The following is a 25,068-nucleotide window of genomic DNA, read 5'->3' on the forward strand; positions in this document are numbered from 1 at the left end:
CTGATGGTGGTGCTGGTGATTGAACTTGGGACCTTGGAGCCTCAGGCAGGAAAATGTTTTTGCACAACCATGATGCTCTCTCCCCAGCCCTATAAAATGGTTTTCTTTATATTATTATTTTTTTAATTCTTTTTTATTTATTTTCCCTTTTTGTTGCCCTTGTTGTTTTTCATTATTGTTGTAGTTATTATTGTTGATGTCGTTGTTGTTGGATAGGACAGAGAGAAATAGAGAGAGGAGGGGAAGACAGAGAGGGGAGAGAAAGACAGACACCTGCAGACCTGCTTCACTGCTTGGGAAGCGACTCCCCTGCAGGTGGGGAGCCGGGGGCTGGAACCAGGATCCTTCCTCCAGTCCTTGCGCTTTGTGCCACATGCGCTTAACCTGCTGCGCTACCACCCGACTCCCTCTTTATATTATTTTAATGCCAGTGAAATACCAGAGACCAGAGCACTGCTCAGCTGGTTGATGGTAATACTGAGGCTTGAGCCTGCTACCTTGGAGCCTCAAGCAGGAAACATCATGCTGCCTCCCCAGCCTGGGATTCATTAAGAGAATTAGCTGAGGAATTCATGAAAATGACTTTTATTTTTTATGCAGTGCCAGGGAATGAGCAGCAGGCCTTGTCATGGGTGATACCACTATGTGGCCTTCCCAGGCTAATTTTTGTTATTTTACATTTATTTATTTTCCCTTTTGTTGCCCTTGTTGTTTATCGTTGTTGTTGTTATTGCTGTCATTGTTGTTGGATAGGACAGAGAGAAATGGAGAGAGGAGGGGAAGACAGAGAGGGGAGAGAAAGAGACACCTGTAGACCTTCTTCACCGCCTGTGAAGCCACTCCCCTGCAGGTGGGGAGCTGGGGGCTCAAACCAGGATCCTTAACCCACTGAGCTATGCCTGACACTCCCCAGACTAATTTTTAATATACCCCCTTTGAAAAGAGGGGGGAGGCAAGCCAAAGCACCTCATCACTCCCAGTGAAATTCCCTCAGTGCTTCCATGTGGTGCTGGGGATCAGATCCAGGTCTTCAAGCATGGTGAGGCCTGCACTTTGCCTGCTGAACCATCTTTGGGTACTGAAACAACTGTATAATCATCCCCAATACATTTTTTCCCCAATACATTTTTTTTAAAAAAAAATACCATTCGAGGGCGGAGATAGATAGCATAATGGTTATGCAAACAGATTCTCAAGCCTGAGGCTCCGGCAAGTCCCAGGTTCAAGTCCCTGCACCACCATAAGCCAGAGCTGAGCAATGCTCTGGTTAAAAAAAAAAAAAAAAAAAAATTGCCATTTAAGTCTGGGCAGCAGCTGGTCCTCACCTGCAGGGAGGGAAGCTTCACAAAAGGTGAAGCAAGGCAGCAGGTGTCTCTTAGTCTCTATCCCCCCTTCCTCTCTCTCCCTTCTCTCTCAATATCTCTCTGTCTCTAAAGGGGGGGAAAAGGCATTTTCTAAGCATTTTGAAAATGTTGAAGAGCATGGTGATGGAGAAACAGGGATTGGACTCCACAGGTTTTGGTTTGGTTTGGTTTGTGTGTGTGTGTGTGTTTTCACATTCATGTCATTTTTAGCCATATTTTTGTGTTTGAAGATAATATCTACTCTCTCTCTCTCAAGATTTTTTTTAAATTATATTTATTTATTTGTTGGATAAAGACAGTCAGAAATTGAGACAGAAGGGGGAGGTAGAGAGGGAGAGAGACAGAGAGACACCTGCAGCCCTGCTTCACCACTCACAAAACTTTCCCCCTGAAGGTGGGGACCAGGGCACTTGAACCCAGGTCCTTGCACATTGTAACATGTGCGCTCAGCCAGGTGCACCACCATCCAGCCCAGCCCCTTGGGATGATGTCTTCTCCATTGCAATGTTTCGTTCTCAAGGGGATGCTGTAACGGGAACTGGGTGACTCATGTTTCTTTCTTGTCCTCTTTCAGAAAGTGCAAGTGGTGGTAACTGTTTTGGACTATGACAAGATTGGCAAGAATGATGCCATCGGTAAGGTCTTTGTGGGCTACAATAGCACCGGGGCGGAGCTGCGACATTGGTCAGACATGCTGGCCAACCCCAGGCGACCCATTGCCCAGTGGCACACCTTACAGGTGGAGGAGGAAGTGGATGCCATGCTGGCGGTCAAGAAGTAAAGGGAGGAAGAAGCCTTTCTGCATTTGCCCACACAGTACTCTAGCCAGTCTTTGTAAATACCTCAGTAATGTGGGTCCTTTCATTTCTCCAGCCATGCGTTCCCAATACAATTCAGTGGTACTTCAAATCCTGTTTTCATTTGCACAGATTTAAATGTAGAGAACCCTAAGCCCGTCACCATGCCACCACCCTCAAAATCTACTCTTCTTTTAAGCAATATGGTGTGTAGATAGAGCATGACTGAGATTACTTATTGTATCACGCCGTTGTACATACCAGTATGCTAAAGATTTATTTCTAGTTTGTGTCTTTGTATGTTGTGTTTCCTAAGCTGTGTATATCTAGATGTTTTTAATAAGATGTTCTATTTTAAACTATGTAAATTGACTGAGATATAGGAGAGCTGATAATATATTATATGGTAAATATAGTATCGTCTGCATTCCGGCAAAAATTATTTATATATATATATACATATATATATATATATCGAGTTGTAAGGCACTAGTCCAGTGAAACTGACATCTTAAAGGACAACTTAAAGCTGAGCTTTCTATTGGTTATTTGACCACCAAGATACACCTATACGCCACATCCTAGTAGGTGAGTCCAACTTTGTAGAAATTCCTCACAGGCAAAGCAGCACAGTCTGAAGGGCACGCCGAGGCTGATGTCCAGGAAGCACAGCCATAGACCAGAACATCATCGGTCTGCACGTGTCTACCAAGCTTGGGACACAGCTGCACTCTGACATCTGAGGGAACAGCTGAACTGTACCCAGTAACTTCATATACTGCATATACTGCAGACAGAATGGAAGCGCCATGGCCCCCACACGTGCTCGCGCATGTGTGTGTGTGTGTGTGTGTGCGTGTGCGTGTGCGTGTGCGTGTGTTGCATATCCCTATGAGGGTATGTGTCTGTCTGGAAGCTAGGAGAGTGGAGAAGAACTGAGGGGAGAAGTCAGCATTTCTGAAATATTGCCTGACGATTTCAAAAACAAACAAACAAACAAATAAAACAAAACAAAAAAATAGCTCTCCGTTGTCACCTTTACACAAACGTGCACCCCGTGAATTCTCCTCCAGATTTCACGCCTCTAACAATTCCAAAACGTTTGCACATTCGACTTTGTAACACAATATTTTGTTATACAAAAACAGATGAGAAGGAATGCAGAATATTTTTCACACAGCCATCTGTGCTTATTACACAAAATCATTTTGTGGTCAAACAGACAGTATTGTAATCCCATCAGAAGATGAAAAAAAAAAAGAAGAAATATATATATAAACAATTAGCCATAGTTCTGAATGCACTTCAATTAAGCCAAAACAAAACAGCTAGTGGTCTTTTTTATATGCTCTTTTTACTTAAATAAGTTTTAATTTGTCCTTTAACAAAAAAAAAAATATATATATATATATATATAGGGTGAAACAAAACCAAGAACAAGTTCTAGAAAACTGAAGCAACCTCTTCTGTACACTAGATGCTTGACTGAGGGGTGTTTTTAAATGTTTTCAATGTTATTATGTAGTAAATGGCACTATTATGAAGCTACTAGTCATTCCATAAGAGTCTTAAAGGACTGCTCTGTGTAACACTGTGACTGCTGTGTGTGCTTAGACACCTAGTTTCCTCAGTGGATAGCACTCAACTTATTCTGTAGTGATATTGTAACAATACTGCCATTCCCTTCTACTGCACTGCCCAAGGTGTGTGTAGCACAAACAGTTCTTATTACAAAGGACCAATTCCGAACTGAAAAGCTATGCATAGGACTAGAAAGATACATAGAACGGGGTGAAACACACAGCTTTTTGTCAAGCACTGTGCAATATATTCCATACTTTTCCCGAAGATGGGTAGACTTCCCAGCCCGCGGAAGGGTTGCCCATTGTCTCACAAAGCATTGAGTTTTTCCTTCCATCACTACCAGTGACCTAGTTGAACTTCTGGGCCACGGCTGGTAGGAATGCTCTAAAGTGAAAGCCTACCTTCACAAATAGCAAAACAGAACAAAAAGAGCATGAGCACTGGCCTCGTGTTCAGACTTTAGGATATCAAGCCACGTTTCTTCCAGACTCAAAGAGAATTTTTAAAAGGGCTGACAGTATAGGCTTTGAACATGAGGTTGGCTGTTTCCTGACAGAGCTGATTCTAGTCACAATACTTTGCTCATTGATACAAAAGGCAGCCAGCCCTTTGGCCTTTTTCCTCCCAGCCACAGCAAACTCTACAGAACTGGTTCAGACACAAAGGATGGTCCTTTTTTAAAAGAAAGTATAGAGAGATAACAGAGAATGTACTCATGAAGGGAGACAAAATACCAGAATGAAGGTAAAAGCCAAAAAAGCATCGTTCCAATTTAAAGGACCAAGCCTTTACCAAAGACGAGGGAGTTGACTGACTTGTTCCAAGTTTTCTTAAATACCAGAAACTGACATTTAGTTGCGTGACATGCAATGTCAGGTTGCTCAGGCAGACGGCAGGTTTGAGTTGCCGGACACACATCACTTCCTGCATTGAAGTACTACTAATGCATTCTCTCGTAACACTGCCAGACATGGAACTGTCACCATAGAATTAGTAGGTACTCTGTCATCTTTCATGCATCAGTGAGCGACCCTGCTTCAAGACCAAGATTCATCCTCAGATAAGCCACATGTACCTTTCTGACAAAGCTGTGTGAAGTATTAGAGTCCGACACTCTAGAAAGATCCTAGTTGCCTTTGTGTATATTTACTGCCTGCTTGAGTGTTCCTATGTGTGGGTTTTCTCTGTATCTTGTAGAAGTGTTGGGGTGTTTTCTCCTGCCATAAGGCTCGTGGCCCGCGAGCCCCACTACTTTAGCTAGCTGTATCTTACCTTTGTTTTTGATGAGGTGGTTGAAATTTTGTTTCACTTTGTGTAGTGAATTCCACAGTAGTTTTCCGATTGTTGTTTAAAAAAAAATGACAACATATTACACAGATAGTCAATAAAAATGTTTTATTTCCTGTTGATGCTGGGTCTTTCAACTCTTTTTTTTTTTCTTATTTGACTGGTGATAAGTCAGTGGCCTATTGACTCAGGGGGCTTGATGGAGGTTGGCAGCTAAGTGGAAGCCTGCATTGAATGCCCATCTCTGAGCCCTGCCCATGAATAATGAAGGACTGGGGGAAGGGGAGATAGCATAATGGTTATGCAAAAAAGACTCTAATGCCCTAGGCACCAAAAGTGCCAGGTTCAATCCTCCACATCACCATAAACCAGAACTGAGCAGTGTTCTGGTAATAAACAAACAAACAAACAGTGGCCAAGGGGTGGCGCACCTGGTTAAATGCACATGTTACAGTACACAAGGACCCAGGTTCAAGCCCCTGGTCCGCACCTGCAGGGAGAAAGCTTCATGAGTGGTGAAGCAGGGCTGCACGTGTCTCTCTAACTTTTTCATTTTTCTCTTCTTTTCTTTTGCCACCAGGGCTAGTTCTGGGGCTCAGTGCCTGCACTACGAGTCCACTGCTCCTGGCAGCTATTTTTTCCATTTTATTGCACAGGACAGAGAGAAGTTGAGAGGGGAGAAGGAGAGACAGAGAAAGAGAGTGAAAAAGGGACACCTGCAGACTTGCTTCACTACTTGTGAAGTGTCTTCCTGCAGGTGGCGAGCTGGGGCTCAAACTCTAGTCCTAGAACATGATATGTGTGCTTAACTGGGTGAACAACAGCCTGGCCCCCCTGTCTCTTTCCCTCTCTACCTTCTCCTCCCCTCTCAATTTCTGTCTCTCTCTAATAATAAATACAAATATATTAAAGAAATAAAATGTGGGTCGTTCCGGATCCTCTGCCTCCCTGGCCACTGGTGGTGGAGACTGGGGCAGCCCCTGGGGGTTCTAGGGGGGACTCTGGTAATGAGGGTGACATGTACAGAGACAAAGGTAACACACACTACCAGCTCCGGGAGAAGCCTCCAGGATGCCTTGTTTACTGGAGGACACAACCAAGTAGATATACCCAAGCTTCAGAAAGAAGGTTGAGGTTATCATTAACTCACACACAATGCAGAGTTATATCTCTCTCTCTCTTTTTTCTTTTTTTTTTGCCTTCACGGTTATTGCTGGGGTTTGGTGTCTGCACCATGAATCCACTGCTCCTGGAGGCTATTTTTTACCCCTTTTGTTGCCCTGGTTGTTTTATCATCATTGTAGTTATTATTGTTGTTATTGCTATCGTTGTTGTTGGATAGAACAGAGGGAAATGGAGAGAGGAGGGGAAGACAGAGAGGGGGAGAGAAAGATAGAGACCTGCAGACCTGCTTCACCGCCTGTGAAGCGACTCCCCTGCAGGTGGGGAGCCGGGGGCTCGAACTGGGCTCCTTACACCGGTCCTTGGGCTTTGTGCCATGTGCGCTTAACCTGCTGTGCTACTGCCAGACTCCCGCAGAGTTACATCTTGGCCTACAAAGTATTTGATCACAACTGGAAAGTTATCATATAAGGTCTGGTCATGGACTCACAATGCCTAGGCATACATTTTTCTCTAAGGGTAAATTACAAGCACCTCAGGGCAGGGGGAAGGGGGTAGTTGAGCAAAGCCAGGATAGTTGTGGTGGGTTTCAGGTTGTCCATACACAGCAATTCATGGCCTTTGTTCAAAAGGGATGGGGGAGCATGTACAGGAAGGTGCCCCGTCTAGAAATACCCATCCATCATCATCAGTTCATGAGGTCAGGAGGGACCTACCTAATGTCTCTCCCCTTAGGAGGGAGAGAACTCAGGGTCAACCCGCTCAGACTCTCATGGAAATAATGGTTTGGACTTCCCAGACAGTGGGCCCTTTCCCCACAATAAAATAAAAATAAACAAAACTGAACGGCTTATGGAGAAACAGTGCATAGAGAGGACTGGCCATCACACCCAGTGTTTCTGGGCAATGTCATCACAACCTGTGCTTCTCTGCCAGTCCCTGTTCGGGGTGCCATTTGCTAGGCCGGGCCAGCTTCGCAGGCGGGAGACAGACGACCAGGGATTCATGGCTGAGCTGGGAACACAGTTCAATCTTTATTGACGAGCAGGGATGCAGTTCAACAATCTTCTTTCTCTCTTCTAATCTAATCTCTCTCTCTTCATTAGAAAGCCCTGTCTTTTATATCTCCTGAGGCAAAAGTGTCAGGAAGAGGAAGTACCTAGGATAGGGGGTGGGGAGAAGGAAAATAGCGCGTGAACCCGTGGGGATTAAACCAATGAAAACAATGATTACATAAATAAACTACAATGTCAAGCAATGCAACAGAAGGGGTCTTAGAAGCAGAATTTAGAAGCAGACCAACACTTCTCTATTCCTGTGGACAAGCACTGTGCACCTGGTAGACTTTCTCCTCTACCCAAAACGGGTCTGCCAAGTTTACCTCTGACATTTAAGTCATACCAGAGGGCTCTGAACTCCAACTCCATCAGGACCCAGAGAGAGAAGAGGAAAAAGGAAGGGACATTTGGATACAGTAATAGGTGTAGGTGTGACTTGAAAGGAAGAGAAGATAACACCAACACTCTTCCCTGGGAAGACGACCCCACCAATGTGTCCTGAAGCCCCACCTCCCCAGAGCCCTGCCCCACTAGGGAAAGAGAGAGACATGCTGGGAGTATGGATTGACCTGCTAATTCCCATGTACAGCGGGGAAGCAATTACAGAAGCCAGACTTTCCACCTTCTGCCTCCCACAATGACCCTGAGTCCATGCTCCCAGAAGGTTAATGAATAGGAAAGCTAACAGGAGAGGGGATGGGATATGGAGTTCTGGTGGTGAGAATTGTGTGGATTTGTGCCCCTCTTATCCTATGGTCTTGTCAGTGTTTCCACTTTATAAATAAAAACTTTAAAAAAAAATAGGGAGTCGGGCGGTAGCTCAGCGGGTTAAGCACACGTGGCGCAAAGCGCACGGTCCGGTAAGGATCCTGATTCAAGCCCCCGGCTCCCCACCTGCAGGAGGTTCACTTCACAGATAGTGAAGCGGGTCTGCAGGTGTCTATCTTCCTCTCCCCTTCTCTGTCTTCCTCTCCTCTCTCCATTTCTCTCTGTCCTATCCAACAACGACGACTTCAGTAACAACAACAATAATAACTACAATGATGATAAAACAACCAGGGCAGCAAAAGGGTAAATAAATATTTTTTTTAATTTTTTTAAAAAGAAAATAAAGGAAGAGAAGATGGGGCCATGTGGGGAGGCATGGAAAAATAGAGACAGACAGTTGTAGAAATATTAGTTAATCCATATCTATGACCTTAGGAGAACAGCTGTTGCTTCCAGTGGAGGGAATGGGGACACAGAACTCTGGTGGTGGGAATGGTGCAGAGTTGCACCCCTGTTAGCTTGTCATTTTGTAAATCAATATTAAATCACTAATAAAAAAATAAGACTGTAAACCATTAATCCCCCAATCAAGAAATTAAAGAAAACAGAAACTTTACACATGTGGCAACAATTGTATTTGCTATAAGCCATTAATACCCCCAACAAAAAAGATTTTTAAAGTTTGAAAATAAAGTCTAAGTCACACAGCTTTTTTCCAAAATGAATCCGACAACATTTTTGCCTTCCCCCACCCCTTTTCAGAGCACAGATTGGTATAATAAGCTCCCAATCTACCTCAGTTTCTAGCTAAAGCAAACATCTTTCCTCCACCAAATCAAACAGGTCATCAGTTGCCTGCTGTGCAGGCTGGGTTTGGTTTTGTTTTTTCTGTCAGAAGTACTAGTGATCATAAGATACACCTGGCCTCAAGGCCCCCGCAATCTGAGACTCACACATAAACGCGCTGTTACAATACACCAGGGTGGATGCCTGTGTCCTCAAGGACTTTCCCTAGATCAGTCATAGTGGACACTGTATCCAGACCTGAGGATGACGAGCCAGCCCATCCAGCACCAGCACAGAGACCCTCGGCCAGCATCAGCTCAAATTCGTAGCCCCAAGGTTAGTGGAAGAAGTCTAGGCATCCAACTTCCCCCTCCACCCTACTGATTTTTTTCCTTTACAGGGAATGTTCCCAAGAATTCTCAGGAAAAGCCCAGAAAAAGCTCAGGAGTCTAGAAACTAGGGGGGGGGGGGGGGGGGTCCTAAGCCTGGGGCATTTTTCTAAAGATATAAAACCACATAGAAAAATCCTAAAGGAGGTGTCGGGTGTAGCGCAGTGGGTTTTAAGTGCACGTGGTGCCAAGAGGAAGGACCCACAGAAGGATCCCGGTTCGAGCCCCCAGCTCCCGGAGTCGCTTCATAGGCGGTGAAGCAGTTCTGCAAGTGTCTTTCTCTCCCTCTCTTTGTCTGCCCCTCCTCTCTCCATTTCTCTCTGCCCTATCCAACAACCACAACAACAATAATAACTACAACAATAAAAAAGGGCAACAAAAGAAAAAATAAATAAATATAAAAAATTAAAAAAAAGAAAAGATAGTCTTAAAGGAACTGTTAGAAGTGATCCAAGTCAGTGAGTGGGCAAGACGGTAGCAAAATGAACTGATTTGACAAGGCCCAAGGACTGCTGGCTACCTCTGTCATAATTGCTTCAGCCAGGTTTTATTAGCCACTGCCAAACGAGAGAACAGGCAACGGAAAGACCGCCTCGTTATTTTACACTCTGAGAAAGGGACAGCAACTCTAAACATAAACTGAGAAAAGGAAACTTAAGACCCAGGAGCGTTAGGAGCAAAATAAAGATAAAAATTATTTTTAAAAAATTTGTTTCCGTCTCAGTGGTGAACGTTTCTCTGCACTGCCTTTTAACATCAGGACACAACTATTTTAAAACAGTTTCTTAATAAAATCTCAAAATAATTTTTCCCTTTTTATATTTTATTTATTTTCCCTTTTTGTTGCCATATATATATGCTGTTGTAGTTATTGTTGTTGTTGTTGATGTCTTTGTTGTTGGATAGGACAGAGAGGAATGGAGAGAGAAGGGGAAGATAGAGAGGGGGAGAGAAAGAGAGACACCTGCAGACCTGCTTCACCGCTTGTGAAGCGACGCCCCTGCAGGTGGGGAGCCAGGGGGCTCGAACCGGGATCCTTCTGCCGGTCCTTGTGCTTGGCGCCACCTGCACTTAACCAGCTGCAATACCACCCGACTCTCGATTTTTCCCTTTTTATAATGCTGGTTTCTCAAAAGGTTTATGACTCTAAAGCCCATGTCTGTTTTCATTAGGAAAATACCATCCAGGTATTTCAAGGAGATCATTTAACAGAGTTATTGATCATCCAGGGAGAAGAAAACAGACAGTGGGTTAACCAAGAGACTCATAGTTGCACCACCTGTAACTGTACACTAGGGCTGCCTGACAAATACCACAGGAGCCAGATGACGGTACACCTGGTAGAGCGCACACATTACAGTGGGCAAGGACCCATGTTCAAGCCCCTGGTCCCCACCTGCAGGAGGAAAGTTTCACAAGAAGCAAAATAGGACTTCAGGTGTCTTTCTCCACCTTTCTATTCCCCTTGCCCCTCAATCTCTCTGTCTCTATCCAAAATAAATAAATAGGAACTGAAATATCACAGACTGAAGGGAGTCAGGCAGTAGCGCCGCAGGTTAAGCACACATGGTGCAAACCGCAAGGACCAGCATAAGGATCCTGGTTTGAGCCCCCGGCTCCCCACCTGCAGGGGAGTCGCTTCACAGGTGGTGAAGCAGGTCTGCAGGTGTCTTTCTCTCCCCTTCTCATTCTTCCCCTCCTCTCTCCATTTCTCTCTGTCCTGTCCAACAACAATGACAACAATAACTACAACAGTAAAACAACTAGGGCAACAAAAGGGAATAAATAAATAAATATTTTAAAATCAAATAAATATTTTAAAATAAAATAAATAAATATTTTTTAAATGTTTTAAATGAAAGAAATATCGCAAAATAAACAAACCAGAGAAATTTAGTTTTTCAATGTTCTGGAGGTCTGAAGTTCAAGTTTAAAAGGTCAAGGTGTTGGCACAAGAGGTCTTTTCTGAGGCCATTCTCATTGGCAGGCAGGTGGTGTTCAGAATGTCTTCCTTCTGTGTGTGTCTGTATCCCAACCTCTTCTTAAATGGATGTGAGTCATATTTGATTGGAGCCCACTCTGATTCTGATTTAATTACCTGTCGAAGTCTATTTCCAATTATAGTCACATTCTGAAGTAGTTGAGGACATCAATTAGGGTGAGGGTGGTAGTGATGCATGAAGACAAGGCTGGTCTATGTATCCCAGAACTGTAGAGGAAGAGCTCGGCCTATTGCAGAGGGCTCCGGGGGGACTCCATTCTTCTGGGGTCACCAAAGAGTCACTGGTGCTGGGACCCTTCACATAGCTTCTGGAACTGAGGAGCCTGATGCAGTAGCAGTGGACTATGACCAGAGGAAAGCTGACCAAGAATCAGGAAGCTTACTTATTCTTTCTTCTCCCCGTTTCTTCCAACTCAACAGGTCCTGTTGTGTAGAAGCAAATCGGTCAGCTGAGATAGGGGGTGGGGGGGTCTCGGAAACAGTTTTAGAGCCTGCCCCCCAAGGAGTACAGCCAAGACAGAAAGGTGGGCTGAGGGCAAAGAACCTGCAAGCCAACAGGTAATACACACAGGCTGCTGGAACAAAAGTATCAGAAAGGCTGGTTTTAAAAAAGCATGTCTCCTGGACAGACAACCCCACCAATATGTCCTGGAGCTCCGCTTCCCCAGACCCCTTCCCTACTAGGGAAAGAGAGAGACAGGCTGGGAGTATGGATCAATCTGTCAATGCCCATGTTCAGCAGGGAAGCAATTACAGAAGCCAGACCTTCCACCTTCTGCAACCCACAATGACCCTGGGTCCATACTCCCAGAGGGATAGAGAATAGGAAAGTTATCAGGGCAGGAGATGGGATACGGAATTCTGGTGGTGGGAATTGTGTAGAGTTGTACCCCTTTTATCCTGTGGTTTTGTCAGTGTTTCCTTTTTATAAATAAATTTTAAAAAATCATTATGCCCCCCCAAAAATGTTTTTCTCCTAGTCCTGGAGTCTGGGAAGACCAAGATCAAAGAACCACCAGACTAAGAGTCTGGTGGGCACTATCTGTATCTTCACACACTGGCAGAGGCCAGACTTCTCTGCCCTGTTATAACAGGGCAGTGATCCCATCCGTGAGGGATCCACTATGGAGACTTGATTACTGGCCCTACCCCTGCCCCAAGGCTCCTCTTCCTAATGCATTTCTCCCTCAGAGTTAGGAGTCAATAAGAATTTCAAACATGCACAATTAGTCTATGACCAGCAGCTATGTTGTGACTTCCTACCTGGGGAGGGGGCAGGGAAGGGGAGAGCTTTTTTTTTTTGTATTTATTTATTTATTCCCTTTTGTTGCCCTTGTTGTTTCATTATTGTAGTTATTATTGTTGTTGATGATGATGTCCTTCATTGTTGGATAGGACAGAGAGAACTGGAGAGAGGAGGGGAAGACAGAGAGGGGGAGAGAAAGACAAACACCTGCAGACCGGCTTCACCGCCTATGAAGTGACTCCCCTGCAGGTGGGGAGGCAGGGGCTCCAACGGGGATCCTTATGCTGGTCCTTGCGCTTTGCGCCACCTATGCTTAACCTGCTGTGCTACCACCCAGCTATCAGGGGAGAGCTTTTTGCCTGCAGATGTAAAATAAATTAAAAAAGACTTCTAGATTGACTGGGTTTTAGTCCTGCCTGTGGTTGCTGTTAGAGGCAGTAACTCTAAAATAGTTATAAGTATAGTTGCTTTTTGAGTTTGAGTTTTAAGAATAGTTTAAATATAGTTGCTCTTTGCCCTCCTGCCCAGTGAGGTGGAAAATTCCTTGCCCTTTTCCCCTCAACAGAACCTAAAAGGCCATCAATTATTTTGACAGACCCTGCAGCGAACAGGCCTCCTCATGACCTCTGCAACAGAATACTGTTACCAGATAGTTAAAACAGATGGCCTGATAAATGATGGCCTGATAAATGGCAAACAGATGGCCGGGTGGTCCCAACAAAGAATGTGGTGACCCCCACTTTGGCCGGGACCTATTGCTCTGGTTTGATTGAACTAGCCCATGCTTTGCTCTGAATGGATCAGGCTTTTGCTAAGTTTGAAGTGATTGGATATAGGCTGATAAGGTGATGTGTTCCCCCCTCCCTGAGTGTAGTCTGAATTCCTATAAATTGTATGGTTTGAGCTTTGTTCAGGGTCGAGCTGGCAGACTGCTGTCTGATGCCACTCGGCCCGGATTCGAATTCGTTAATAAACATCTTTTGCTTCCTTGCAGTGGATGGTGGTTTGATTTCGCTCGATAACAGTTGCCTTGGCAGGGCCAGACCAAATGATTTTGCCAGTCATATATACTGTCCATGGGGTGAATGTCCCCCACCCCCATTCAACCAGCTCGTTCGTGTTTCTTTCTCAGGGAACAGGTGTTCCTATCTGAGTCTCACACCTGGTGAAACAGAAGCCACAGAAGCCACATTCTTTCTATTATTTTTTTTAATTAACTTTACTTATTGGAGACAGACAGCCAGAAATCGAGTGGAAAGGGGGTGAGAGAGAAGGAGAGAGACAGAGAGACACCTGCAGCCCTGCTTCATCACTAGTGAAGCTTTCCCCCTGCAGGTGGGGACCAGGAGCTTTAACCCATATCCTCGAGCACTGTAACATGTGCTCTCAACCAGGTGCACCACCGCTCAGCCCCCAGGAGTCACATTCTTGTTTGATTTAGGCAGAATGTTCACGACTGCAGATTTCAAAATTCAGCTATGACTGCAGTTGCCCTGCTCTGTGGTTTGTCTTTTTTTTTTTTTAAAGATTTTGTGTATTAATGAGAAAGATAGGAGAGAGAAAGAACCAGGTATCACCCTGGTATATGTGCTGCTGGGGCTTAAACTCAGGACTTCATGCTTTAGAGTTCAGTGCTTTATCCACTGAGCCATCTCCCAGACCACTGTGGTGTGTCTTTATTGCACATGCACAAGACTCTCTGGTGCTTAGCAAGAGATTAAAGCTGCCCCATATTTACCAGAAAACAGTCAGACTGTAATTTTGGAGAAAAGAAAAGAGAAGGAAATAAAAGTTAGCAATAGCCTGATATTAAATGTACAAAGAACATTTTCAAACCATAGAGTAATGACTATGCAGAAGGAACCATCAAGGAGCAGTAATAAAAAATAGGATAGGATAGGATAGGATAAGCTAGGCTAGGCTAGGCTAGAAAAGTAGAATAGAATGGAATGGAATGGAATGGAATGGAATGGAATGGAATGGAATGGAATGGAATGGAATGGAATGGAATGGAATGGAAAGGAAAGGAAAGGAAAGGAAAGGAAAGGAAAGGAAAGGAAAGGAAAGGAAAGGAAAGGAAAGGAAAGGAAAGGAAAGGGTAGGATAGAATAGAAAAGGGAGTCGGGTGTAGCGCAGCGGGCTAAGCGCATGTGGCACAAAGCACAAGAACCCATGTAAGGATCCCGGTTCGAGCCCTGACTCCCTACCTGCAGGGGAGTCACTTCACAAATGGTGACGCAGGTCTGCAGGTGTCTATCTTTCTCTCCCCCTCTCTGTCTGCCCCTCCTCTCTCCATTTCTCTCTGCCCTATCCAACAACAACAACAACAATAATAATAACTACAACAATAAAAAAACAAGGGCAACAAAAGGGAAAATAAATAAAGAAATATTTTAAAATTTTATAAAAGAATAGAATAGAAAAGCTGCCAATCAAAGCTCTGAAACTAGCTGTAAATTACCCAAATTTTTAAAAACTGCATGTCAGGGTCTGGGAGATAAGAGATACTGCCAGTGGCAGCATACCCTGTGGTCTGAGTCATTCCCTATCCTCTCATATATTCCTGCCTCCCCCAGTGCCATCTCCTCCACCTGAAATATCTGCCCAGATCCTAGAGGCTGGTGAGCCAGGCAGGAAGGGGAGAAAGGGTGTTTGGACATGTCAGCGATTTGGTTATTTTTATTTAATTGTTTTATTGTCTCCAGGGTTATTGCTGTAGCGCAGTGCTTACAGGACAAGGTCCTATTTCACTCTCTTCTTTTTTCTGTCTTTTTTCTCCTTTCCTTCCTTCCTTCCTTTTTTCCTCCCTCCCTCCCTCCCTCCTTTCCTTCCTTCCTTCCTTCTTTCCTTTTGCTTTTATTGGACAGGACACTGAGAAATTGACAGTGGAAAAAGAGGAGAGAGAATGCTAAAAACCTGCACCATGTGGCTGGGTGGTGGCACACCTGGTTACGCGCACACATTACAGTGTGCAAGGACCTGGGTTCAAGCCCCCAGACCCCAACTGGGGGAAAGATTCATGACTGTTGAAGCCGGGGTGCAGGTGTCTGTCTCTCAGTCCTTTCTCAATTTCTGGCTGACTCTATCCAGTAAATAAAGTTAATAAAAAATTAAGAATAAATAAATAAATAAATACCTGCTCCATGACTTTGCCACTCTTTTTCCTTCTGCAGGTGGGGACCAGGGTCTTGAACCCGGGTCCTTGTACATGGGAATGTGTGTGCTCAACTGGTGAGCCACCCCTCAGACCCAGTACCATCATCATAGTCATCATTCTTGTTTGTTTGTTTGTTTGTTTGTTTTAATCAGAGCAATGCTCAGCTCTGGCTTTTGACAGTGCTAGGGATTAAAACGGAGATCTTGAAGCCTCAGGCAGGAAAGTCTTTTGCAGAACCGCTGTGCTGTCTTCCCAGCCCTCCCCACAAGTGAGCCATCTGGAGCCAAGTGGATGTGCTGCGGACTCTGTGACTGAAGAAGGCACTGTGCTTCTGGGCCCTCCAGGTGCACACACAGCATGGACTGAAGAGGGGACAGGAGCATACTTCACAATATTAAAACAAGGCTTCCTCCAGCAAGTGCAAGGTAGCCAGCTGACTTATGAATGATAAAAAGGTACTGGGAGATAGGGTGTTGTCTGGTCTCATTTTCCACACAGTTCCTTAAAATAGGTGCTTCTGGGCATCTCCCAGTCAGGCTTCAGACCTAAGTGACTCCAATGAGGCCAGTGGGAGATGGTTACTTAAGAGCTGAGTCCTACCGCCAGAAAGAAGCCATTGGGCCTCTTTTGCCTCCCAGACCCCCAGCCCACTCTGCCTTCACTCCTACATCACTGAGAAACCCATAAAAAATATGGGGCTGGATAGTGGCGCACCTGGTTAGATGCTCACATTACAGTGAGCAAGGAGCCAGGTTGCGTTCTCTGGTCCACACCTACAAGAGGAAGGGAAAGCTTTGTGAGTAGTGAAACCAGTTGGCTGGCTGGTCGGTTGATTTCTCTCTCTCTCTCTCTTAATAATTTTATTTATTAGTGAGAAATATAGGAAAAAGAACCAGACATCACTCTGGCACATGTGCTGCGGGGGGGTTGAACTCAGGACCTCATACTTGAGAGTCCAGTGCTTTATCCACTACAACACCTCTCAGACCACTGTTTTTCTCTCTCTCCCCCTCTATCTCTCCTTTCCCTCTTAATTTCTGGCTGTATCAATTCAATAAATAAATAAAAAGTAAAAAAAAATAATAAGATGCCATCACTAGATAACTGTTTGAACTATTAACTAACCCTTTGGTTGTGAGTCTGCAAAACCAACTGTAGTAGCATCTAAGCTCGGTAGCTACAGAATCCATCCTTGACTTCCTAGTTCCTTGATCCTTCAGACTGTGACTGTAGTCAGGGAAAGGGCCTTTGAAGGAGTGCTTAAGTTAAAAGAGAAAGAAGAACTTAAGTCGACAGGTCTTTGTTTTCTTTCTTTCTTTCTTTCTTTCTTTCTTTCTTTCTTTCTTTCTTTCTTTTCTTGCCACCCAGGTTATTAATTGCTGGGACTTGATGTTGGCAGAACAACAAATACACCGCCACTTTTTCTTGCTTGCTTGCTTTTTTTTTTCCATAGGACAGAGAGGACTCAATAGGGGAGAGAAACACTTATGAAGCAGTCCCCACTGCAGGTGGGGAGTTACAGCACAACCTGGGTCCTTGCACTTGCACGTGGTGTACGTGCGCTTAACCAGGTGTGCCACCACCTGGGCCCCTCTTGTTTATCTCTCTGTTGACTGCTTCTCCTCAGCCAAATGTGTCCAGAGGGGTATACAGTGTTCTGCCTGTTCTGTTCATCCCTGCATCTCCAGCATCTGCGACAATGTTTGGCACACAGGATGCACTCAGTAAATGTAGGTCGGTCAGTATATAAACAATGTGAGTCAGAAAACATTAGTAGGGGAGACGGGCGGTAGTGCAGTGGGCTAAGTGCACGTGGCACGAAAAGCATGGACCCGCTAAGGATCCGGTTGGAGCCCCTGGCTCCCTACCTGCTGGGGAGTCTTTTCACAGGCGGTGAAGCCAGTCTGCAGGCATCTGTCTTTCTCTCCCCCTCTCTGTCTTCCCCTCCTCTCTCCATTTCTCTCTGTCCTATCCAACAACAGTGACAGCAACGATAAAGAGCAAGGGCACTTAGCCCGCTGCGCTACCGCCAGTCTCCCCTACTAATGTTATTTTAAGTGCTGCAAAATTAGCAATTATCATCATGGGTTAAGAATATACTAGGTCCATGAAGTCCATGAGTAGTTATCAAAAGTTTAGTCCCATGAGATAAACAATTATCAGCCAAGGTATAGGTTGCTCATGACTGTAGTGGGGTCTTAGAGTTGTGAGAAATAGTCCAGTTAGTTGTAGCCTTTTCATTGATGTCTATCAATCCAGTCTGACTACAGACCCCTGACTTGATGAATATGGGATGATCTCACTCTCAGGCAGAAATTGGAAAACAAGGTCAGAAGAGCAAACACAAGTAGAACCTCAACTGGAATTGGTGTATTGCACCAAAGTAAAAGACTCTGGGGTGGGTGGGAGGGAGAAGAAAGCAGGTCCAAGAATCATACCAAATCACAAGCGCATTAACTGCTTGCTTGGGGGAGTGGGGGGAGGGGGTTCTTGAGGAAGAAAATAAAACTAAATCATCACATAGTATCGCTTGACATACAAACAAAATTTGCAAAGGCATGAAAGCAAAAAGAATATGACGAAGATAAAATCAGTGAAAGGAAGCAATATTAATTCCCCATCATTTAAATATGTAAAGGCAAAAATGCATAAGAAGAAAATGCAGGTGAACACTTATGAACTTTCTACTGTAAATAAAAAAATGTAAATAAAACGACTGCTGAATGTAATTACCTATGAATTTAAAACACCTGTGAATACCACCAAACCACTTCAGGAGCTGAGTTAAAGTGAACAGCAAACTAGACTGCTGAAACATCTATGAAAAATGGCTTAAAAAGACTAATATATAATAATCTTGTGTGGGGACTGGGTGGCGGTGCCCCCTGGATGAGTGCACATTACAATGCACAAGAACCCAGGTTCAAGCCCCTGGTCCACAACTGCAAGGAGAAAGATTCAGGAGAGGTAAAGCAGGACTGCAGGTGTCTCTCTGTGTCCCTCCCTCTTTATCACCCCCTACCCTCTTAATTTCTGGCTGTCTCTAGCAAGTAAATAAAGATAATTTTTTAAAAATTTAAATAAATGGAAACCTTTTGTAGGGCCAGGAAGTGGCACACCTGGATGAGTGCACAAAGACCCAGGTTCAAGCCCCTGGTCCCCACCTGCAAGGGGAAAACTTTGCAAGTGATGAAGCAGGGTTGCAGGTGTGTCTCTGTCTCCCTCCCCTCTTGATTTCTGGCTGTCTCTATCCAATAAATAAAGATAATAAAATTGTTTTTAATCTTCTGACATTGATAAGGGAAAAAGCGATACACAGATGAAAAGGTCAGTACCAAGGGCCAAGTGGTAGTGCAGTGGGTTAAGCGCACGTGGTGCAAAGCCCAAGGACCAGCAGAAGGATCTTGGTTCGAGTCCCCAGCTCCCCATCTGCAGGGGAGTTGCTTCACAAGCAGTGAAGCAGGGCTGCAGGTCAGTCCTATCCAACAACAATAACAACAATAACAGTGATTAACAACAATAACAATGATAAACAACAAGGGCAACAAAAGGGAAAAAATGGCCTCAAGGAGCAGTGGATTTGTAGTGCAGGCACCGAGCCCCAACAATAACCCTGGAGGCAAAAGGGGGGCGGGGGGGCGCACCTGGTTAAGCACATATGTTACAATGTGCATGTGCAAGGATCCAGGTAAAGGCCACCGGTTCCCACCTGCAGGGGGAAAGCTTCATGAGTGGTGAAGCAGTGCTGTAGGTGTCTCTCTGTCTCTCTCCTCTATCTCCCCTATCCCCTCCATATCTGGCTGTCTCTATCTAATAAATAAAGATAATAAAAAAATTTTAAGTCAATACTTATAAACACTAGTAATTAATAAACATAAACAGTGATTGGCTTCACAATAGTGAAACAAATGCATTTAAATACAAAAACAACTTTCTTTCTTTAACAGCCTGATGAAGACCTAGAAGAGTAACACCCTTTTAACGAGAGAGAGGGGAGACTCTAATACCACACACTTTTGGAGTGATGGCTACATTCTGAGAGGTAATGCAGCAACAACTAAGAGGTTATTTTTTTTTAATGTATTTTCCCTTTTTGTTGCCCTTGTTGTTTAACATTGTTGTGGTTATTGATGTCATTGTTGGATAGGAGAGAGAGAAAGGGAGAGAGGAGGGGAAGGCAGGGAGAAAGACACCTGCAGACCTGCTTCACCGCCTGTGAAGCAACTCCCCTGCAGGTGGGGAGCTAGGGGCTCGAACCGGGATTCGTACGTGGGTCCTTGCGCTTTGCACCCGTACCCTTAACCAGCTGTGCTACTGCCTGACTCCCCTAAGAGGTTATTTGTAATGACCAGCTCTGCAATCCTACTTCTAAGGTTTTAGCCAAAGAAAAGAACTTTTGAATTCCCAGTGACGTCAGGTAGTAGCTAATTCACCACCAGTTAATTTGTAGGAAATAGTGGATCCTAAGGATAAAACAGTGACAGTCACCTGACCAGGGCATGTGGAAGAGAAAGAGACAGAAGTATGTGAAAAGCAAATGCCCCCCGCCTACTCCTCTTCCTCAAGAAAGAATCTTCCAGGACCACTCCTAACTGAAGGAGCCTTCTTCTTTTTTTTTTAATATTTATTTATTTTCCCTTTTGTTGCCCTTGTTGTTTTTCATTGTTGTTGTAGTTATTATTGTTGTTGTTATTGATGTCGTTGTTGTTAGATAGGAAAGAGAGAAATGGAGAGAGGAGGGGAAGACAGAGAGGAGGAGAGAAAGATAAGACACCTGCAGACCTGCTTCACCACCTGTGAAGCGACTCCCCTGCAGGTGGGGAGCTGGGGGCTTGACCCAGAATCCTTATGCTTCGCACCACATGCGCTTAACCCGCTGCACTGCCACCAGACTCCCCTGAAGGAGCCTTCTGAGCTGTGCACAGCCATGCTAGTCCACACAAGTGCCAGACAGTTCTGCCTCACACCAGCAAAGGCCAGCAAGTAGGCACTTAAACTGTTCTTTTTTTTAGTTGCCACTGGGTTTCTCCTTGGCACTAGAAATCCACCCGCCACTCCCAGTAGCCCTCCCTCCTTATACCCTCCCCCATTTTATTTGATAGAGACAGAGAGAAATTGAGAGGAGAAAGAGAGAGAGAGAGAGAGAGGAAGAGAGAGAGAGAGAGAGAGACCCACAACCTTGTTTCACCAACCATGAAGGTTCCCTGTCGGGAAATTGTGAGGAGCCTCACAAAACACCCTGCATTTTTCTGTCTCCAGGAGCCTGGCATTCCTTAAAACCTTAAGCCAGATCCCCCTGCTCCACCCTGCATTCCTGATACTATGGCCTATCTACATAATCATTGTTTTGCCTGAAAGATCCCATTCCATTCCTTTGATGTATCTTCTTTCTACCCTCAAGACCCTCCCTGCCTACAGGGTATTATTAATCCTACCAGTTAAAACCCTCACAACAGTTGCTAAGGAAGTTCCTACCTTTCCAGGTCCCTTTTGCCTTTCTCCGCCCCTTTCCTAGCTATTTCCGTTTCCAACTTGCCACTTCCTGGTCTGCCCTTTAAAAGCCTTGGCTCTCTGATCAATAAAGAATTGTGTTGCCTCGCCACCACAAGTCTGTTCCTGAGTCATCTCCCTCGAGTCGCTGAGTGAGTAGCAGCCTGGGCTGGCTCCAGTCGAGTTCTCTTCAACCCAGAGAGTACATGCCCTGGAAGAGGCACCCCCATGCTAGCCCGGAAGTTCCCTGCTGTAGGTGGGGAGCAGGGGCTCAAACCTGGGTCCTTATGAACTGTAACATGTGAGCTCAACCAAGTGCAACATTGCCTAGACTGATTTTTGTCCTATGAAAAGTATTCATGGATCTTCTCAGAAATACTCACATAAGAGAATCATTTATCAAAGGGTTCAAGGAGGCAAGAGAAACCCTAAACAAGATTGTTTCCTCAATCTCTCTCTCTCTCCCTTCTTCCCTACTTCCCTCTCTTCCTCTCTTTCTTTCTTGCTTTCTTTATGACTTTCTAATGGCAAAGAAAAGGAGAGGGAGAAGGAAAGGGGTCACAACACTGAAGCTTCCTTCAGTGCAGTGAGGCTTGGACTCAAGCCTAGACCCTGTACATGGCAAAGCAGCACGTAATCCAAGTGAGCTACTTTACTGGCCTGAAGTTTTTCTTTTTCCTTTTTTAACTTTTTACATATATTATATATATACTTGATATAGACTCTATAGAGAGAAATTTGTAAGGAAGGGGGAGAGAGGAGGGGAGAAAGCTACCTGTAGCACTGCAACTCAGCTTGTGAAGCTTCTGCCTGCAAGTGGGGATTAGGGGGCTTGAACGTGGGTCCTTGTGCATGGTAACATGTGTTCTGGTGCTATGGTCTCTCTCTCTCTCTCTCTCTCTCTCTCTCTCTCTCTCTCATTCTGAAGGAAGAAATAACCAGGAAGTAGTGAAAAAGTGCATGAAAGAGCCCTTGGTTCCACAAAAATTCAGGATAAATAAACTCATGTTCTAGAGCTCAAAGCCACCAGAGAATTAATTTTCATTCATTTCTACATTCTTTCTAAATTCTTCCCTTAAATTCCTTTGCCTTCTTACTCTGTAGGGTATTCAGATGTTATATTTACTAATTACAGAATTTTAAAATGCCCTTTGTATTTAAAGACACACACACACAAATACACACACACACACACACACACACACACACACACACACACACAGAGTCACATTTTGAAATTAAAAAATAAAAAGATAGGAAGTCGGGCTGTAGTGCAGTGGGTTAAGCGCAGCTGGCGCAAAGCACAAGGACAGGCATAAGGATCCCGGTTCGAACCCCGGCTCCCCACCTGCAGGGGAGTCGCTTCACAGGCGGTGAAGCAGGTCTGCAGGTGTCTATCTTTCTCTCCTCTTCTCTATCTTCCCTTCCTCTCTCCATTTCTCTCTGTCCTATCCAACGACGACAACAACAATAATAACTACAACAATAAAACAACAAGGGCAACAAAAGGGAATAAATAAATTAAATTAAATTAACAAAATAATAATAAAAATAAAAAGATAAAAGAGTACATTCATTGGAAAGCCAAAGTGAAAATAAGGTACAATCCTGGACACATCTTATGATCTTTTCATACTTTTTGTCTGTCATTATAATAAAGTTCTTCGGGGCCAGACAGTGGCACACCTGGCTAAGTGCACATGTTACAGTGCACAAGGACCTGGGTTCAAGCCCCCATCCCCACCTGCAGAGGGAAAGCTTTGCAAGTGGTGAAGTAGGGCTTCAGGTGTCTCTCTATCTCTCTCCTCCCTATCACCCGCTTCCTTCTCGATTTATGGCTGTCTCTATCCAATAAGTAAATAAAGATAATTTTTTTCAAAAAACTTTGAAAAAAAATAATAATAAAGTTCTTCTTGTGGTCGTGTGGGTGTTTCCATTTTATAAATAAAAACTTTAGAAAATAATTTTAAAAATTAAGTTATTCTTGGTATGCTTACTATTCATATCCACTAGACTACGTTCTAGATATATGTGTATTTATTTTATCAGACTACTCCTCAGCTCTGGCTTAGTGGGGGAGGCAGGGGGCAGACTGAACCTGGGATTTTGTAGCCTCAAGCATAAGAGTTCCTTTGCAGGGAGTCGGGCGTTAGTGCAGCGGGTTAAGCGCAAGCGCAAAGCGCAAAGACCAGCGTAAGGATCCCGGTTTGAGCCACTGGCTCCCCACCTGCAGGGGAGTAGCTTCACAGGTGGTGAAGCAGGTCTACAAGAGTCTGTCTTTCTCTCCCCTTCTCTGTCTTCCCCTATTCTCTCCATTTCTTTCTGTCCTATCCAACAATGACGACATCAATAACAACAACAATAAAACAACAAGGCAACAAAATGGAATAAATAAATATTAAGAGAATAAAGAGTTCCTTTGCAAAAGCATTAAGCTGTCTCTTCTGCCCTAGAATCCTTATTCTTTTTTTAAACTTTTTCAGTGTTTTCACTTCCTTTCAAATATTTATTTCCTTTTGTTGCCCTTGTTTTGTTCCCCTTGTTTTAATGATGTCATCGTTGTTGGATAGGACAGACAGAAATGTAGAGGGGAGGGGAAGACAGAGAGGGGGAGAGAAAGAGAGACACCTGCAGACCTGCTTCACTCCACCTGCGCTTAACCCGCTGCACTACCACCCGACTTCCAGAATCCATATTCTAAGCTTAACTTCTTGAGATAAGACTAATTAAAATTTTTGCATATAGGTGAGATAAAAAATTTTTGTCACCCACAAGATAAAATTATCCTCAATTTTATCAAATTATAATCTCTTTTATATTAGTATTTAAAATTAAACCAAAGTTCCATGGCCAAAGAGCCTGAGGAACAACTATTTCATCTTCTCTCCCGTGGAAACTTACAAAGCATAACTTCTATCATTTCTTGTTGCTTGGCTTTGAATTCCCATGCAAATTACACTCAAAAATCTCTTATTTATTTATTTATTTTTTACTGCCTTCAGGCTTATCGCTGGGGCTCAGTACCAGCACTATGAATCCACTGCTCCTGTCAGCCATTTTTCCCATTCTTTTCCCCTAATCTTTACCAGATAAGACAAAAATAAATTGAGAGTGGAGGGGGAGGTAGAGAGGGAGGGAAAAAAAAGACATCTGCAGCCCTCCCGTCCTGGATTGTTTCCCCTGAAGGTGGGGAGTGAGGGCTCGAACCCAGCTCCTTAAGCTTGGTAATATATGTGCTTAACTGGGTGTGCCACTGCCCAGTCCCCTCAAAAAAATCTTTTTTTTCTTTTAAATAGTTTTATGTATTATGGGATAGAGACAGAGAGAAGTTGAGAGGGGAGAAGGAGATGGAAAGGAGAGAGACACCTGTAACACTGCTTCACCACTTTTGAAGCTTTCCCCCTGCAGGTGGAGATCAGGGACTTGAACCCGGATCCTTGAGCACTGTGCTGTGTGCACTTATCCAGGTGTGCCACTGTCTGGCCCCTTTAAAAAAGTCTTTATATTAAAAAAAAAAAAAAAAAAAAAAAGTACCACGGCTGGGCAGTAGCACAGCGGGTTAAGTGCACATGGCACAAAGCTAAAGGGCCAGCCTAAGGATCCCGGTTTGAACCCCCAGCTCCCCACCTGCAGAGGAGTCGCTTCACAAGCAGTGAAGCAGGTCTGCAGGTGTCTTTCTCTCTCCCTCTTTGTCTTCCCCTCCTCTCTCCATTTCTCTCTGCCCTATCCAACAACAGCTATAACAACAATAACATCAACAACAAGGGCCACAAAATGGGAAAAATAACCTCCAGGACCAGTGGATTCATAGTGCTGGCACTGAGCCCCAGCTAAAACCCTGGAGGCAAAAAAAAAAAAAAAAAAGGGTACCTACTAATATACCATGGAATGCACACAGGAAAACCTTGTGAGTTGTTTTTGTTTGCTTGCTTGAAGATTGATTGAATAATTGAGTTTATTCCAGAGACACCAGAGTCCACAGTCCGGAACTGATCATATTTGGTGGAGCTGATAGAAC

The 25,068-nt window shown here is 44.3% G+C and overlaps 1 protein-coding gene across 4 annotated transcripts in view; it reads left to right on the forward strand.

Annotated features, from left to right (window-relative positions):
- The window catches only part of SYT1 (synaptotagmin 1), a 664,148-nt gene extending 658,996 nt beyond the window's left edge, over nt 1-5,152 (forward strand). For all 4 annotated transcript variants that reach the window (XM_060191358.1, XM_007525653.3, XM_007525654.3 and 1 more), the window contains one exon: nt 1,939-5,152. In XM_060191358.1, coding sequence (XP_060047341.1) covers nt 1,939-2,145 — 207 coding nt within the window. In that variant the 3' untranslated portion in view covers nt 2,146-5,152. The remainder of the gene's footprint in view (nt 1-1,938) is intronic.
- The last annotated feature ends 19,916 nt before the right edge of the window (nt 5,153-25,068 follow it).

The sequence above is a fragment of the Erinaceus europaeus genome, chromosome 5, assembly GCF_950295315.1.
Source record: "Erinaceus europaeus chromosome 5, mEriEur2.1, whole genome shotgun sequence".
Lineage (NCBI taxonomy): Eukaryota > Metazoa > Chordata > Mammalia > Eulipotyphla > Erinaceidae > Erinaceus > Erinaceus europaeus.